The sequence below is a fragment of the Carassius gibelio genome, chromosome A5 (assembly GCF_023724105.1).
Source record: "Carassius gibelio isolate Cgi1373 ecotype wild population from Czech Republic chromosome A5, carGib1.2-hapl.c, whole genome shotgun sequence".
In the NCBI taxonomy this organism is placed as follows: domain Eukaryota; kingdom Metazoa; phylum Chordata; class Actinopteri; order Cypriniformes; family Cyprinidae; genus Carassius; species Carassius gibelio.
This window is the reverse complement of record NC_068375.1, coordinates 30983114-30999554: the sequence shown is the minus strand read 5'-3', so window position 1 is coordinate 30999554 and position 16441 is coordinate 30983114. Positions and strand designations below refer to the sequence as shown.

Here is a 16441-nt window from a genome sequence, read left to right as displayed (position 1 = left end):
CAGGCTTGATGTTATATGGTACTGAAAACATTGATCTCATTGGTGAGAGGAGATGTGCTGTAGCAGATTATCCTCTGCCATCAGGCATTATATACAGCATGTGATTGAAAGACGAGGAGTTAGTGATGTTTGAATCACCACTTCATTTCTAAAGGGTGATCTTGATGGCTATGAAGGTACACATTAGTTAGAGCCAGTGCCTGTATAAAATTTTTGGGTCCGTAAGGATTTTCTCTTATGCCCACTGAGCTTCATTTATTTGATCAGAAATACAGCAAAACATAAACATTACGAAATATTATTACAATTTAAAATATCTATTTTATATATTTTCAGGGGTTTTTTTCCCCCAGCAGCTATTACTCCAGTCTTTAGTGTCACATGATCCTTCAGAAATCATTTTAATATGTTGATTTGGTCATCAAGGAACATTTCTTATTATTAATGTTAAATATATTTGTGATGGTTGACATTTTTTTGAAAACATTTTTTTGGGATTCTAAAGATCAGCATTTTTGTACCAAAGTCAAAGCTTTTACTGTCAATTTTGATCAATTTAATGCATCCTTCCTGAATTAAAGTGTTAATTGCTTCAGAAAATCCATCTTACTGACACCAATCGGTAGAGCGGTATTCTGTTTTTAGTCATTTGATGCATCCTTATGTTATTTAACATATATTATAATTGTACTAAATTCTGTTTAAATTGTAAGGTTCAAGGTTTGCTATATATATATATATATATATATATATATAATTGATCTTACGAAAATTGAGTTTTGAAATATTCCATAGTCTCGCTATATGAGTTTATAAAAGTTGCATAAATAATTACATAAACATTAATAAACTAACATTAAGGTCATATATGAGTTTGATTCCCAAAGGAAGTCAAACAATGATTTAAAAAAAAGTATGCCTTAAATACAGTGCAAGTCAGTATGCATAAAAGTGTATCCCAAATGTACAGGCTTAGATGACGCTTATTATATCTCACTGCAGGAATGCTGTGTCAAATTTCCATGTAAATTCCTTGTTGTAGAATTTGAAATTGAAGCCAAAACATCTATAGTCTACAATCATTGCCTCCATCACTGTTTTTGAAATGATTAGGAGGCAAATGAACCCTTCAAGAAAGCTCAGATCTCATATTTCTCTACTGAGACAGAAAACGACAGAAAGACACACAGAACACCAATCCAGAGGTGCTGTCCGGCTGTTAGAATCTTTCTAGATTAATTTCACATATACACTCTAAAAAACGCTGGGTTGTTTTTTCAACCCAACTGCTGGGTTGAGGCCGTTGGATAGGACTTTGGGGTGTTTTAACCCAAGTTTGGGTTGAAAATAACTCTCTTTTTTAACCCAGCGGACTGGGTTGAGGACGCGGACGTGAAGGAGAGCACGCATGTCACGTCAAAATCGTACGTCTCCAGTGCGAGCAGCCGCCATTTTCTCAGCGTGATAGAAGCGAGAAGCGAGTGAAAGACTATGGTAAGTAAATATTCAAAATGTAAAGTTATCTTTTATTGTTTACCCGGTTGTATGAAAGGCGGAAACAAAGGAGCTTAACGTTATATATATTTAAAAAAAAAAAACGGACGCGGTTTTCGCCTCAGACACGGAGGTCTTAACTGCCTCATATAACGTTACTGAACGGAGGATGTACTTTTAATATAACGTCTGTGAATGTATTTTGTCATATTTACATAAGATTTTACATTATCTGTACTTTTTGAGGCGTTAACAGACGGTTATGGTCACGGTTACGCTCATGTGAATTTGTCTTTTTTTTTCGCGGTTAAACTGAATGTATGTTTGTCTCCTAAAGGAAACGGCATTGTGTAGTAAAGACTAGCATAATTATTTTGAGGCTGTTGAAGTGGTAACTGTTAAAAGTATGTTTTACATGTAATATTTCTTGTCGAGCTCCTGTCTTCATTGTCCTTGCGCTGAGAGTTAAAGACACAGAAGCTGTTTGTGTGAGGAGTCACAGACCTGTGTGAGGATGAGGAGGAGGTGTTCTTCTGAAGAGAGGGACAGACGCTTTAAGGAGAGTAAACTTCAGAATAACATCAAGTTATCTTTATTTTTACTAAGACTAAAATAATGTGTGTTTTTTTTTTAGATGTTGAAATCCAGAGACAATCAATCAATCAATCAATCACCTTTATTTATATAGTGCTTTAAACAAAATACATTGCGCCAAAGCACTGAACAACATTCATTTGGAAAACAGTGTCTCAATAATGCAAAATGATAGTTAAAGGCAGTTCATCATTGAATTCATTGATGTCATCTCTGTTCAGTTGAAATAGTGTCTGTTTTAATTTGCAATCAAGTCAACGATATCGCTGTAGATGAAGTGACCCCAACTAAGCAAGCCAGAGGCGACAGCGGCAAGGAACCGAAACTCCATCGGTGACAGAATGGAGAAAAAAACCTTGGGAGAAACCAGGCTCAGTTGGGGGGCCAGTTCTCCTCTGACCAGACGAAAACCAGTAGTTCAATTCCAGGCTGCAGCAAAGTCAGATTGTGCAGAAGAATCATCTGTTTCCTGTGGTCTTGTCCTGGTGCTCCTCTGAGACAAGGTCTTTACAGGGGATCTGTATCTGGGGCTCTAGTTGTCCTGGTCTCCGCTGTCTTTCAGGGCAGTAGAGGTCCTTTCTAGGTGCTGATCCACCATCTGGTCTGGATACGTACTGGATCCGGGTGATTGCAGTGACCCTCTGATCTGGACACAGACTGGATCTGGTGGCCACGGTGACCTCGGAACAAGAGAGAAACAGACAAATATTAGCGTAGATGCCATTCTTCTAATGATGTAGAAAGTACGGTGTTATGTGAAGTGTTCCGGTTCCAGTTTACCTAATTAATGCAGCCTAAAAATCCTTTAACGGATTTGGATATTAAAAGCATATTAGTATGTTATGTGTATGCCAGGTTAAAGAGATGGGTCTTTAATCTAGATTTAAACTGCAAGAGTGTGTCTGCCTCCCGAACAATGTTAGGTAGGTTATTCCAGAGTTTAGGCGCCAAATAGGAAAAGGATCTGCCGCCCGCAGTTGATTTTGATATTCTAGGTATTATCAAATTGCCTGAGTTTTGAGAACGTAGCGGACGTAACGGAGTATAATGTAAAAGGAGCTCATTCAAATACTGAGGTGCTAAACCATTCAGGGCTTTATAAGTAATAAGCAATATTTTAAAATCTATACGATGTTTGATAGGGAGCCAGTGCAGTGTGGACAGGACCGGGCTAATATGGTCATACTTCCTGGTTCTAGTAAGAACTCTTGCTGCTGCATTTTGGACTAGCTGTAGTTTGTTTACCAAGCGTGCAGAACAACCACCCAATAAAGCATTACAGTAGTCTAACCTTGAAGTCATAAATGCATGGATTAACATTTCTGCATTTGACATTGAGAGCATAGGCCGTAATTTAGATATATTTTTGAGATGGAAAAATGCAGTTTTACAAATGCTAGAAACGTGGCTTTCTAAGGAAAGATTGCGATCAAGTAGCACACCTAGGTTCCTAACTGATGACGAAGAATTGACAGAGCAACCATCAAGTCTTAGACAGTGTTCTAGGTTATTACAAGTAGAGTTTTTAGGCCCTATGATTAACACCTCTGTTTTTTCTGAATTTAGCAGTAAGAAATTACTCGTCATCCAATTTTTTATATCGACTATGCATTCCATTAGTTTTTCAAATTGGTGTGTTTCACCGGGCTGCGAGGAAATATAGAGCTGCGTATCATCAGCATAACAGTGAAAGCTAACACCATGTTTCCTGATGATATCTCCCAAGGGTAACATATAAAGCGTGAAGAGTAGCGGCCCTAGAACTGAGCCTTGAGGTACTCCATACTGCACTTGTGATTGATATGATACATCTTCATTCACTGCTACGAACTGATGGCGGTCATATAAGTACGATTTAAACCATGCTAATGCACTTCCACTGATGCCAACAAAGTGTTCAAGTCTATGCAAAAGAATGTTGTGGTCAATTGTGTCAAACGCAGCACTAAGATCCAATAAAACTAGACAAGATAACTTCTTTCTTTTGAGACTGATGTAAGTTAAATTATTACTTTTTTTTTTAGAAAATTAATGTTTCTGTTGTGTCCTGCCTGTTAACTTCACATTTTGATGCAAAAACAGTGTGATTATATATATGTATGTATATGTTAATATTTTATTGAAACCATTGATGTCCCTCTTTGCAGAACTCAAACTAACTGGAGTTAAGGACACAGAAGTCTGCTTGTGTGAGGAAGTGGTTTTCTCAGCTTCTTCTGAAGAGAGGGAAAGATAGTTTAAGGCAAGTAAACTTCATAATTTCATGTTATCAGTTGTTGTTGTGTTTTACTAAGAGTAAAATAATGTTTGTTTTTTGTTTTTGTAGATGTTAAAAGCAAGAGACATGGGAGAGCATCATTCCTTTGAGATTTTATGTAAGTTATTTTTAGAAAATAAATTTTTCTGTTGTCTCCTGCCAATTTACTTCACATTTTGGTGCAACAACAGTGTGATTACGTGCTCATTTCATTAAGACCATTGATGTCTGTGTTTTGTATTGCAGAACTCAAACCAAGTTTGGATTTGTCTTGTCTGATTTGGAGAGTCATTATTCTTGGTCTTCGCTCTTAGAGGTAAAGTTCACACAAAAAATCATTTACTTGCCCTCAAGTCATTCCAAACCTATAAGACTTTTGTCTGTCTTTACAACATAAATTAATATATTTTTAGTTTTCTCATAATATTTGTTAATCCATTTATAGTCTAGATAATCAGTATTTTCAAGCTTCATAAATATAGAGTTATTGTAGAAGTAAATTCTGATATTTATATATGAATACATCTTAAATTATATAATAGCAAACATGTATGTTCAAAATAAAATACTGGTCTCCCAGACCAGCAATGGAGGACACAAAAAGAGAATATTAAATATATTCATACGTTTTCCAAAAAATGAGCAGAGTTTGTATGAGTCTGGAAAAACATGAGGAGAGTAAATTATGACCATTTTAATTATTTGTTGAACTAACGGTTTGAAGAGCAGCCCTCCATGTACATGAATATTGTGAGGTATGTGAAGGTCATGTCTGTTTTAATGTTTCAGTAAAGAAGCTTTCTGAAAGCAATATTTATTCAAACAGTATCGCATGTCCTCACACTAGTGCTGCCATTATAGCATTCTGGAGCGCTGTGGTGGACTGAGACATTTAACAACCGCACAAAGTGTTAAAACTTTAAAACTGATTATTTACCTATCCTTACGGATGTGAATACACCTCTACCTGAAAATGGATAGTTTAATTAAATGTTTAATTTTTTCAAATGTGTTTCTCTTAGGCCACTGATGAAGAACAGGCGGTGACTGGGATGAATCCTGGTCAGAGAGGAGAATCTTCTTTCCCCTAAACTGATGCAGCGGTGGTTTTAAAGGAGGACGCTGCCCTGGATGATGTAGAAGATGTCACATGCTGTGCTGATGGGGTTTCTTCATGATTACATCAGTTATGCTAAAGAGATCATGAAAATTGACCGTGATGCATGATCTGTATTCATGGACTATGAAACAAACTGTAAGTGTATAATTTGTTAAAAAAAAAAAAAAAAAAGTTAAATGCTTTTTCTGTGTTGTTTAGTAGAAGAGTTTACACTCTGTCATTCATACACCTGTCACTTTCTTTCACACACACACACACACACACATGCGTCTGTTAAATGTTATAATATCAAAGTTAATGTTGTGATTTATTTGTGTACTGTCATGCCAGAATAGTTGGAAAAAAACCTAACATTGTAAATTTATTGTATGTGTTTTCGTATATTTTTATACAATATATACAATTGAACAAAGTCCAATTTGATCTTAAGTTATATTCATCAAATGTTCAATGCTTTGTTTATGAACTCTGTAGCTGTTAATGCCATCCTTTTCTGCATTTCTTCTAACATGTTACTTTTTGACTTTTCTCTTGTTTTTAATAAATATTTTCCTTTTGGTAATTATTATTTGTGTGTAAAAGTGGTTAATTTTAACGTAGAAATGCATTGTTTCCCCACATGGCTGCACTCTGCGAGTTTATTTTCTGCCAGCAGGAGGCGCTAAGAGCGGGAGAGGTAGGTTTCTCCGGTAACGGCTGCAGAGCGGTGCTGAGCTCACAAACGCTGCCTTATCAAGCACATGCGAAATGATATCGAACATTTTCTAAATACAGTAGTTTTCCTTCTGAAATACAGTGATAAAAAACACCCGCTCTGTTTTTTTAAACCCTGCAATATAGTCATTTTAAACCATAAAAAAGGCAACCCAGCAGGCTGGGTTAAATATGATAACCCAACTGGTTGGGTTAAAATAACCCAGCGCTGGGTTCGTCCCTTTTTGACCCAGCGCTGGGTTGTCAAAATAACCCAAATTGGGTTGTTTTCAACCCAGCAGTTTTTAGAGTGTATATTTTTGTTACATTATGCAATGAAGCAGGAGAGATGATGTAACCAGCATCACAAGAACCCACCCCCAAACTTCCCTCTGTGTCCTGTCCTGACTTTTTCTGTGATGTAGCTCTTGCATACGTAAGAGTGTATTCAGGACAGTGTGTGAATTGGGATGTCACAAACGGACCCAGTGTTTGGGGGCATATGTGTGTGTATAACAGAGAGGGAGTGGCTGTGTACGTGTATAAAAGCTTTTGGAGACAATATGTCCTCTCCAGCTCATGCAGTTTTAACCTTTTGGCATCTTCTACACACACACACACAGTCCTCATAAGCTTTACCTCGTTCCCAAGGCAATATTTAGAAAAGTGTATTTTGTGTATGTGAGTCATGAATAAATTAGCTGAGAAGGGAGCTCAAAGTTTCATAAATAAAACATGGTGCTATACTTGCTATTATTATGTGGAATATATAAGTGAAGTCCTGCACTATATCTGTAGATAAAAGGAGGTTTTGAAGTCTTGAACGCCAGGCTATTGACATTTACACATGTATGAATCATTAGTGGTTTTTACTTTTTTTATAATTGTATATACTACTTTTTATACTATTTTAAATAAGCTTAACCCTAAAATCTAAAATCTAATATTAAATTGCTATTAAGGATCTACAATTGCTTTTAAAATATAGCGAAAAAAGCAAAACACCAAAGGTATGTTTAGTAGTAGAATGGTACTTTGATATATACAATGGTCCTAAATGATCTCCATGTTCATAGAGGGTTCTAAACTTTTACATTTTCTTTTTTTTTAAAAGCTATTAAAAAATTTGCCATTTCTTTTAAAATACTATTAAAAATATTTATGTCTAAACTGAAAACCTACTAAAAAAACTTCTAACATATAGTGCAAAGCAGTACACAAAAGGGATTATCAATATTCATAAACTGCTTATTTGCATGGTTCTCCAAGTTATCTAAAAACACTAGTAACATTTGAGCTTAAACCTGAAATCTAAAAAAATACAACAAAATTACTATTTAAAAAAATACTTCTAGAATGTAGTGCAAAGCAGTACAAAAATGGTACATCAGTAAAACTTTGATGTATATAAAAGTACTAAATGATCTCCATATTCATGCATTGTTTATTCACATGGCTCCAAGGTACTTCAAAAAATGCCATGGTAAAAAAAAAAAAAAAATGTTTCTTGTTAATAGCTTTTCCCTCTTTCAAAAAAAAAAAAAATATATATATACACATTTGCAAAAATAACAACAGTATAGCTTGTCTATACAAACTCTCCAATACTCATGTGTGCGTATGACATCTGGGATGAATGCCAATGTTGTTCAGGGAGTGAGAGAAAGAGACTGAAGGCTTATGTAACTCTCTCCTGAGAGAGAGACTCATCACACAGCTCTGTGCCAACGGAGGAATCATCAACATGCTCACACAAACCACGTAGAAATAGGTCATATTGAAATCTGGCCACTGTTCAGTTCTGGTTGTTAGCCAAAACTACTGTGAATCTTCTGAAATGCACCTTTCTTTAAATTACCTTACAATGTGCACTCGTACCTGAGTTCAGTAAACCAGATATCGGATTCAATTCAGACAAACAGATGATAATGTCAACATGACAGTCATTCCTCTCACAATAAATCTGGCTAATTTTGTACAGAATTAATTGACTGACATGGTAAAAGGCAAAATACTAAACCTGGTTGAGAGGTTTTGTATAAATGTATAAATGACACTCAATACTACACTGTCATCACATGTAAACCTAGTGATGCCCACAGATTAATAAATTAAGGTTAAATTAACAACAAAATGGTTTAGAATTAGAAATGTTATCTTTATGTTCGATAGTGTACAAAAATAAAATAAATCTCCTGGCATCAGAATAAAATAATTCTTTAGATTTAAAACATATTAGACACAATCTAACCAGTAGAGGGAGCCACAACCTGGTGTGATGCTCAAGTGATCACAGATTCCTTCTCTTACGTTTAGATTGCACATACTGCACTACATCTATAGAAAAGAAGAAAAAAAAAGAAAAGCGAGAGGGGAGGCTGGGAAAGACAATATGACACATCAGTTGATGTCAGTCACGATCTGCCTACATTTATTTTGTTCTCCCCAGCTCATAACATTAAGACGAGCATGACAGCTTCAACTAGTTTCCATGACAACTGGAGCTTCCTTGACTTTAGAGAGGAGACCACCTGTCAATCAAATTCAGCATCAGCCCTGCTTATCAGACAATGCCTAACAGCTCAAAAACTAACAAGGCACTAATTCTGCTTCACCTGTAAGTGCCACATATGCCATGCATTTGACCATTGTTTCTCTACATTTGCAAACAAAATTACAGTGCATTAGAGAGGCCTATGACATCTCACAGACATTATAGTTTTGACGGGTCAAACAGTTCAGTTTTCTCACTGCCAGTCAGAAAAAAAGTGTATTTTGCTAATATTATTAATATTTATATTGAGTATAGTTTTGGTCAAAAAGATTTGTTGCTTTACTGACACTGCATACAACAAGGGCAAATAATGACCTATGGCTGCAGCACTAATCACAAACTATCTGCCATTTCAAACTACAGCACCTTCTGATCGTCCTAACAAAACATTCACAAACTTGCATTATTGATGTCTCAAGGGTTTATTTCCAGTCAGTGTTGATTTGTGTGGAAAAAGATTGTGTCAGGGGTGTGATGTGGTAGATATGCATTTAAACCTTTTAAAAAATGAAGTTTTACTGAGATGTTCTAACATTCGTTGTCTGTGTATGTGCATCCTTGTGTATAAAAAAAATTATAATTTAAAATTATTTTGGTTTTCTGATTCCGCTAACAGATGGGGTATGCACAATCGCACAAATGTACCATATGCATGAAAAAGAAAAAAGCATTAATTATAGAACAGCATAGATTCATCTACAGGGAAACACAAAGGTTGATTAATTCTTAAGGGATGAATATAAGCACTAGTTACAAATGGTAAGTGCATTAAGCTGACTTTGGCATTCTGATGACAGTAGATGATTGTGACTGTAGTACACCAGCACAGAACAATCACATAACTTCATTAAAGGCTTTACTGACATTCTGCTTCAAATGACTTAAGATAGTACCCTTTGATTATCAGCTATACTGATAATATTTACTGAAGACTATAGGCCAGATCTGAGTTGAATGTATGCAGAGAATACGCAAATATTCAGATATCCATACAGTTAATACAGTACATTATCCCAAACAACCTCATACTGTTTAGCAGCAAAAAAAGGAAATAAACCAGATTCTACACTCACATCCTTAAGTGTATATCAGTGTAGTAACAAGTGTATATAATAATGAACAGAGGTGTAACAGGAAAGTTGGTCAAAATGCCACTGAGTTAACAGGCATTTTTCATATGAATGTAGTGTGTGCTATGCCTAAAACAAAATGGCCATATAAAACAAATATGTGACTAGATAAACAAGACTTTTAAAAGGTTCCAAGATGTCAACACTAAAACTTTGCAGCATACAGCATATTTCCAAACTCAAAAAACTGTTGCATTAAAAAAAAGTATTTGTTCAAACTAAGTTTGATTCTTGAACAAGATGATATTAGGTGCTAATGTAGGTTTTATAGAATTAAAGCATTGCGGTCTTTTTTCCAAATATAATTAAAACATATTCAAAACATCCAAACAAAATGAATCAATTTCTATGGCATTGCCAGGCTACATAAATGGGCACACATTATAGCATATATATATAGACAGCACCTGCTGATTGAGTAATGCTGTAACAAATCCAGTACAAATACACATTTTCTTAAACTAACAGAAACTAAAAACATAGCTCAAAAACTACACAGTACATCACAAAAGAATACAATAGCTTATCTGGCAGTAACGGCAACTACAGTATGTGTGAGTGTGATACAATTCAAGAGTGTCACTAAACATCCAGCATCGACTTTGGTGACGAGACTTATCTATTTGGATTACTGTTTTATTTTGAGAGGGAGAGATTGTTTATAATTTGGGTGGTACAGGAGTGAAGTCACCCTCAAGTTGCCCCTTCCGGTTCTTTATGGGAATTTCTCGATGGTCTGCCAATTGCTCAGAGCGAACATGGGGCACACCCTGAGTGACCCCAACTGGTCGATTCTTCCACTGCATGCCTGCAGGGGGGTAACTGCAGGGATAAAGCGCATCGCCTCCCCCGAACAAAATCTCCCCATCACCATCAGCTCTACTGGCACCAGGGAGGTTACGATTACTGCCGTTGTTCTTTAGGGGGAGATGGGAAGGTCTTACAGTTGACTGGCCCACATGTGCCAATTTCGGTTCTTGCTGAGAAGATTTGGAAGAGTCAAAACCACGCCTATAGCCCCACCTGAAACTATCAACAGTAACCCTGCAGGGTTGTTGTGGTAAAACCATAGCTCTACAATCAGCAGTCCTGCGCTGTGAAAATGCAGCCCCCTTTAAGTCATAGTTGGTAACAGCCGTGTAAAGATCACCACTTGTCTGAAACTCCAGACAGTCCGTGTCAAGAGAGCGACTGCGACGATTTAGTGCTAATGGGGCAGGGACAGGTGGACAAGGTCGACCCAAACTGAGGTGGCGAGGAAGGCTTGCGATGCCCCAAGCATTACTTAGCAACAGACTTTGTTCGTAGGCATCGAAAGTACGCTCAGCAAAGGCGTCTTGCTGAAGGTAACATCCATCATCTTCGAAGGGTTCGTAAGGAGATGCCAACTCTTCTTCCTCCTCCTCCTCGACAAGCTCAGTCTGCTGCTCACATTCACCCTCGTTGTCCATGTCGACCACATCAAATGTGACAATGGCAGGCAAGGCGCTCAGACTTGGTCCAAAAGGAGAACTCGACTCTGAGGCATCAAGACTCTCAGTTGAGTTGCAGTAAAGCCGGGTGTTCTTCGTGAAATCTACAAGCGCTTGGGAGAAACAGACCATCAGCTCTTCTTGGGATTGGCTACAGCCTCTGGTGGGTAGTAATGGGCTCTGATTCTCAGATTGAGGCTGCTGTCTGTTTGTCTCAGTGACATGTGGGATGAAACCTGAATCGGCACAGGGTGCAAACAATGGAGTCTCCTGGATTTGGCCCATGATGAGAGGGACAGTCCCTTTCACAGCTTGGGATCTTGATCGTGATTGGGTATAGCGCTGATTGATAACTTCTTTCAAAACCATCTTACCGTTGCCTGCGGAAAGGCTCGAGTCATTGTAGAAGCAGTCGGCATGGAACAGACACTGATCTTTGGATGGGCTTCTGAGATTCTGGAGCTCACAGCACAGAAGGGCTTGCTGGATCTTGTTCAGACGCTCCTCCTCCGTCTCTATGCTTCCTGTCTCTAGGGCAGAGGATGCCAGGGCATACAAAGGGTTTGTTGGACTCTTATCACCCTGCAGGGCTGCACCAACAAATGAGTGGGCATCCTTGGGAGGAAGAACAGGGCTGAGCAGGTGATCGTCAGGCTCAAAAAGTTCATAAAGAGCATCACCACTGTAGCTATCCCGTGGAAGCCTATCCTGGTGTGGACGTTCTCTGCTCTCCTCCTCCATACATGGCGTGGTGGAGTCATAGTATCCCTCATCACTGTTGGGTACCGACTCACTCTGTGGGCTTAAGAGACCAACAGGAGTGAAGGCAGTTTCTGTGATTCCCAGTGGGCTGCTGTTGGAAGTAACACGGATGGAGCTGATTTGCTGATCGGGAGTGAGTGAAGGGCTATCTGAGCCCCTGTCTGAAGGTACATAGCATACTTCATTACTAGTTTCAGACTCCCATAAGCTCTGCAAGTAATCTGCATCTATCTCATCGGGAGTCGCCATCTCTTCCCCCCCACCCTGATATGTGACAAAACACGAGCTCCGTTTTCCTGCATTTCGGCTGCCTCTCTCGGCAGACACTGAGCTATCAGCGACGCTGACATCATCCTGGTCTGCAATGATGTCTCCGCAACCTGTCAGGGAATCAAAGCTTTTCAATGATGAAACATCCCCAAAGACTAAGTTTTCAGAGGAGCAGGATACAGCAGGAGGCTCCCCATCAGGAATGTCCACATTCTGCTCAGCCAAGCGGTCCAGTTCTGACTCGGCACACAAGGGCTGATGATATGTCGTCAGTCCTTCCCGTCTCTCATCTTGCATCTCTTCCTCCTCATTCTCCTCTTCTTTTGCTCTCTTCCTCTTGTCCACCTCCACTCTGCTGCTCCTCCTTTTCTCAGGCACTAGCGTTACATCTTCCTTACATTCAGTGGCAGCCAATGGCAGATCATACTCACTGCCTGCGTTTTGATTAGGCACAACTGGCACCAACTCTTCACCCTGACTGTCTACATGGTTATCACTACAGTCACTGACGCTCGACAGGACACCAGGCACTGTTTCGGTGTGGAAGCTTGAAGACATTTCGAGTGCCTCCCGCTTTTCTTGTTCAACAGTTCTGTTTTTCCTGTGTCTCCGAATGCTGCTGAAAAGACCCCGAAGACCTCTGCGCTGTCGGGGTAGAGACTGAGACTTCTCATGATTCTCCTGTGATTTCTGAGGGTCACCGGAGGTGCAAAACTCAAAGTCCCCAGAGGCCACTTCACTGCTACCTCTGCCCAAATTATCCCAGCATGCTCGGCTCACCCCATCGTATGTTTGGCTCTTTGTAACACCTGTTTTTGACGAAGCCTTACTTTGACTTCTGCCTCGGCCACCGAAAAAGCTGGGCAGAATACAGATGCTCTTACGACCTCCAAAAAACTTGAAAGCCGTCTTCCTTATTTTCACAGAAGGGGGGGACTGAGGTTGAGGGGTGTCATGGGAAACAGAGTCTGACTGTGGACCCCCTATCGCACCAACAACCTCACTTCCTGTGGTGGTCTCCATAGCGAGACAGATGTCTGTGGCTAATGGAGCATGTCTGAAGTAAATACTCCACCCTGAGAGCCAGGCTGGAAGGTATGGGGTCTGTGTTTACCAGACATGTTATTCCTGTGAAAGTAACAGAAATTAAGACGGATCATTAGGAACAGTCAAAAATAGAAAAAAAACTAAGGCACATATTTATTAAGAAACATTTACAAAATTGTATTTAGACACTAAAAGTTGTATCTGTACATCTCTGTTTGAGACGCCCATCTCTTTAAGCCCCATAAAAAATCAAGTAAAACCCCAAAATTCTAAATATACTATCATATTTGATAAATATAAACATTCAAAGGGTCTATTTATGAATATATTAATACAATTCCTTGAGCTCATTTAGTAAACATGGTTGTAATTTTGACAAGTGAGAAAAAACAAAGTCCTATTCTGACTAGGTAACCACCAGTTAAATTAACTCAAAATAAATTCACCATAAGCCTATTTTATTATTATTAAATTAATCAAACCAATAATAAAGGTTTTATTTTTACGTTTTATATCATACTTGTGTGTAACTTTATCATATCTTTTGCATTATTTGCACTGTTGTTTCCCCAGTGGTTACAGCTATCACTAAGAACAAAATGTACTATCATGCAGTTTGTCTCTGGGCTATGGAATGAGTAAATTACGTTTGCTTATTTAACGTTAGGTAGAAATAATTTGATTAAATAAATACAAAATCTAAACCACAGAGGCAGACAGGCAAACCTACAACAGTACAAAAACAAACACGATGACATTAAAGTGTTGCAACCTGAATGTCCTGCAATGCAACACATACGCTGGATTAAACCTACAATCAAAACAAAAGCTGAGTGAAGCCATTGGGCCTGAACTCTCACTGTAAGTACATCATAAACAAAGGAAAGAAAACATAAGCGATAGCTTGAAGTCCACAGAACTACACCCCATGGACCAATTTCTGCAACTACTGCAGTGAAACTGTTATTAGTATTGGAAAATAACTTCTATTAAAAGACTGCACACAGTGTCCCCAGCTGGACACCATCACTGCGAATGAACGCGCAACTGGCGCGCGCTAGCCCAGACGCTAACCAGCTCGAGACCGCTTCACTGATATACACCTAACTTGCATTCACAAACAGCTGTTTCTGCATGAACACTCACGTACGTATACAATCAATGAGCGAATAATACACAGAGATACAAACATCAGCGATACTCGCCTTATTTGTACATCTTTTCCGCCCGAGCGTGCAGTGATGTGCTCTGCCCTCGCGTAGCGCTGCAGGAGCTCGCGGCTATGATTCACTTTGTTCATTGAGCTCTGGAGCAACTGGCGGCGCCTCTTGGTGCTACGTGCATTCTGGGAAATGTAGTACCATGGTATTCGCAGTCACAGGAAAAAAAATAAAAAACAAAAAGAGGTCATTTTTAAAGGTAATAAAGTACATAATAGCAATAGGCTGTACAATAAAATAATATAAACAATTAACACGAAAGTGATTAATTTGTTAAATACTTTGAGTTTTGCTGCAAGTTTGTCTGGCCAAACTATGATCGGGGACCCCCATTGGTCTGCAACAGGCCTTGGGGTCCACAGAAAATTTGATAGTGAAAAAAACATAATTTTACTAAATGTGTTTTAGGTTATGTCAACGTTAATGTGTTAACTTAAGTTACTCTCTGCCACCTAAACAAATCTGTATTTGAATTATAATTATTGTGAAAAGTACAATGACAATATAAAGGCCAATTATTTCATTTTACTGCCTTTTTATTTTAGAAAAGCGTGGGGGTCCTCGGCATCTAAAAGCTTAAAGCAGTATTGTTATTGTTAACTAAAACCATGAAAATTATGTTTGTTCATTTGAATAAATTGCATGAAAAACATAATGAAATAAAAATGAAACAGAACAAATATTTTTGAAAAAAACAATGACACAAGTACAAAACATAACTACTAAAAGTTAAACTTAAATTAAAAAAGAACACTGAAAATATAAAAATAATTGCTAATTCAAAATGAATTGACAATTATCAAAATGACACTGGTTTAGAATGTATATGTTTTTCCATATCAGTGCAATAAAACTTTATGAAGGTGGGGGGAAGGTCTCTATATGGAAACTGGCACCTCAAATTACCCACTCAACACTCAATTTACACTCAAATTTAAGTGCCTTTTAAGCAAATGACAGCCAGGTTTAGAGTGCTTTAACTGTTTGTCTGTCTGATATTAAAGCTTGGATGTCTCTTAATTTGTTTAACCTCAATGAGAGTAAGACTGAGGCTATTGTATTCGGACCTTTAGCTCTATCTGGCAACACACAGCAAGTCCTGGGTGATCTGCCAGCATATATCAAGCCCTTTGTAAAAATAATAATAATAATAATAAATTAGGTGTTTTGTTTGATTCTGCTTTGAATTTTGTTAAGCAAGCAGTAGTTAAATAAAGTTTCTTTCAGCTTAGACTCCTTGCTAAGGTGAAGAGTTTTTGAACTCTTGCTGAGTCTGAGAGAGTTATACATGCTTTCATCTCATCTCGACTAGACCACTACAATTCAGTGTATATCTGTATTATCCAATCACATATGATATGAATCGCCTACAAACAGTACAAAACACAGCTGCTAGACTTTTGACTAGCACTCGCAAATACAAATATATTACACATCCTACTCTTTCTGCACTGGTTGTCAATCCATTTTAGAATAGTAATACATTATGTTCTTAAGGTTTTAAATGGACGGGCACCTTCATATCTTTCTGATCTTTTGAGGTTACCCACCCCAGATGTCTAAGGTCATCGAAACTTATTGGTCCCTAGATCTAGGCTAAAGAAAACCTTGGAACAGCTTTCCAATCTCTATTAGAACAATTGCAACACAATAACTTTTTAAAGGAAATCTAAAAGCCTATCATTTAGAGAAGGCTTACAGTGTATGAGCTAAAAGAGGCTTATTCAAAATTATTACTTGTCTGTCTTGCCATATTATGTGCTTTGATTTCTCTTAAATGATATAGTTCAGCACAATGGTCAAACTTTGTTGTTTTATTGTGCTTTAT

The 16441-nt window shown here is 38.0% G+C and overlaps 1 protein-coding gene and 1 long non-coding RNA gene across 3 annotated transcripts; one reads left to right on the top strand and one right to left on the bottom strand.

The window, feature by feature from the left end:
- The first annotated feature begins 4405 nt into the window (after positions 1-4405).
- LOC128012053 (uncharacterized) lies at positions 4406-6009 on the top strand. Its single transcript, XR_008182697.1, has 3 exons — positions 4406-4463; positions 4592-4661; positions 5368-6009. It is a non-coding gene; the product is annotated as an uncharacterized LOC128012053 (long non-coding RNA).
- A 3101-nt stretch (positions 6010-9110) lies between these two features.
- On the bottom strand, positions 9111-14759 carry LOC128012023 (APC membrane recruitment protein 1-like). 2 transcript variants are annotated; one of them, XM_052594939.1, is made up of 2 exons: positions 14599-14759; positions 9111-13474 (listed from the first exon to the last, which is right to left on the bottom strand). In XM_052594939.1, the coding sequence occupies exon 2, from the start codon at positions 13367-13369 to the stop codon at positions 10502-10504; it is 2868 nt and encodes a 955-aa protein (XP_052450899.1). In that variant the 5' UTR covers positions 13370-13474; positions 14599-14759; the 3' UTR covers positions 9111-10501. The 2 variants fall into 2 exon arrangements, with proteins under 2 accessions (XP_052450899.1, XP_052450906.1); XM_052594946.1 differs by lacking the exon at positions 14599-14759 and adding an exon at positions 14166-14458.
- Positions 14760-16441: the final 1682 nt, after the last annotated feature.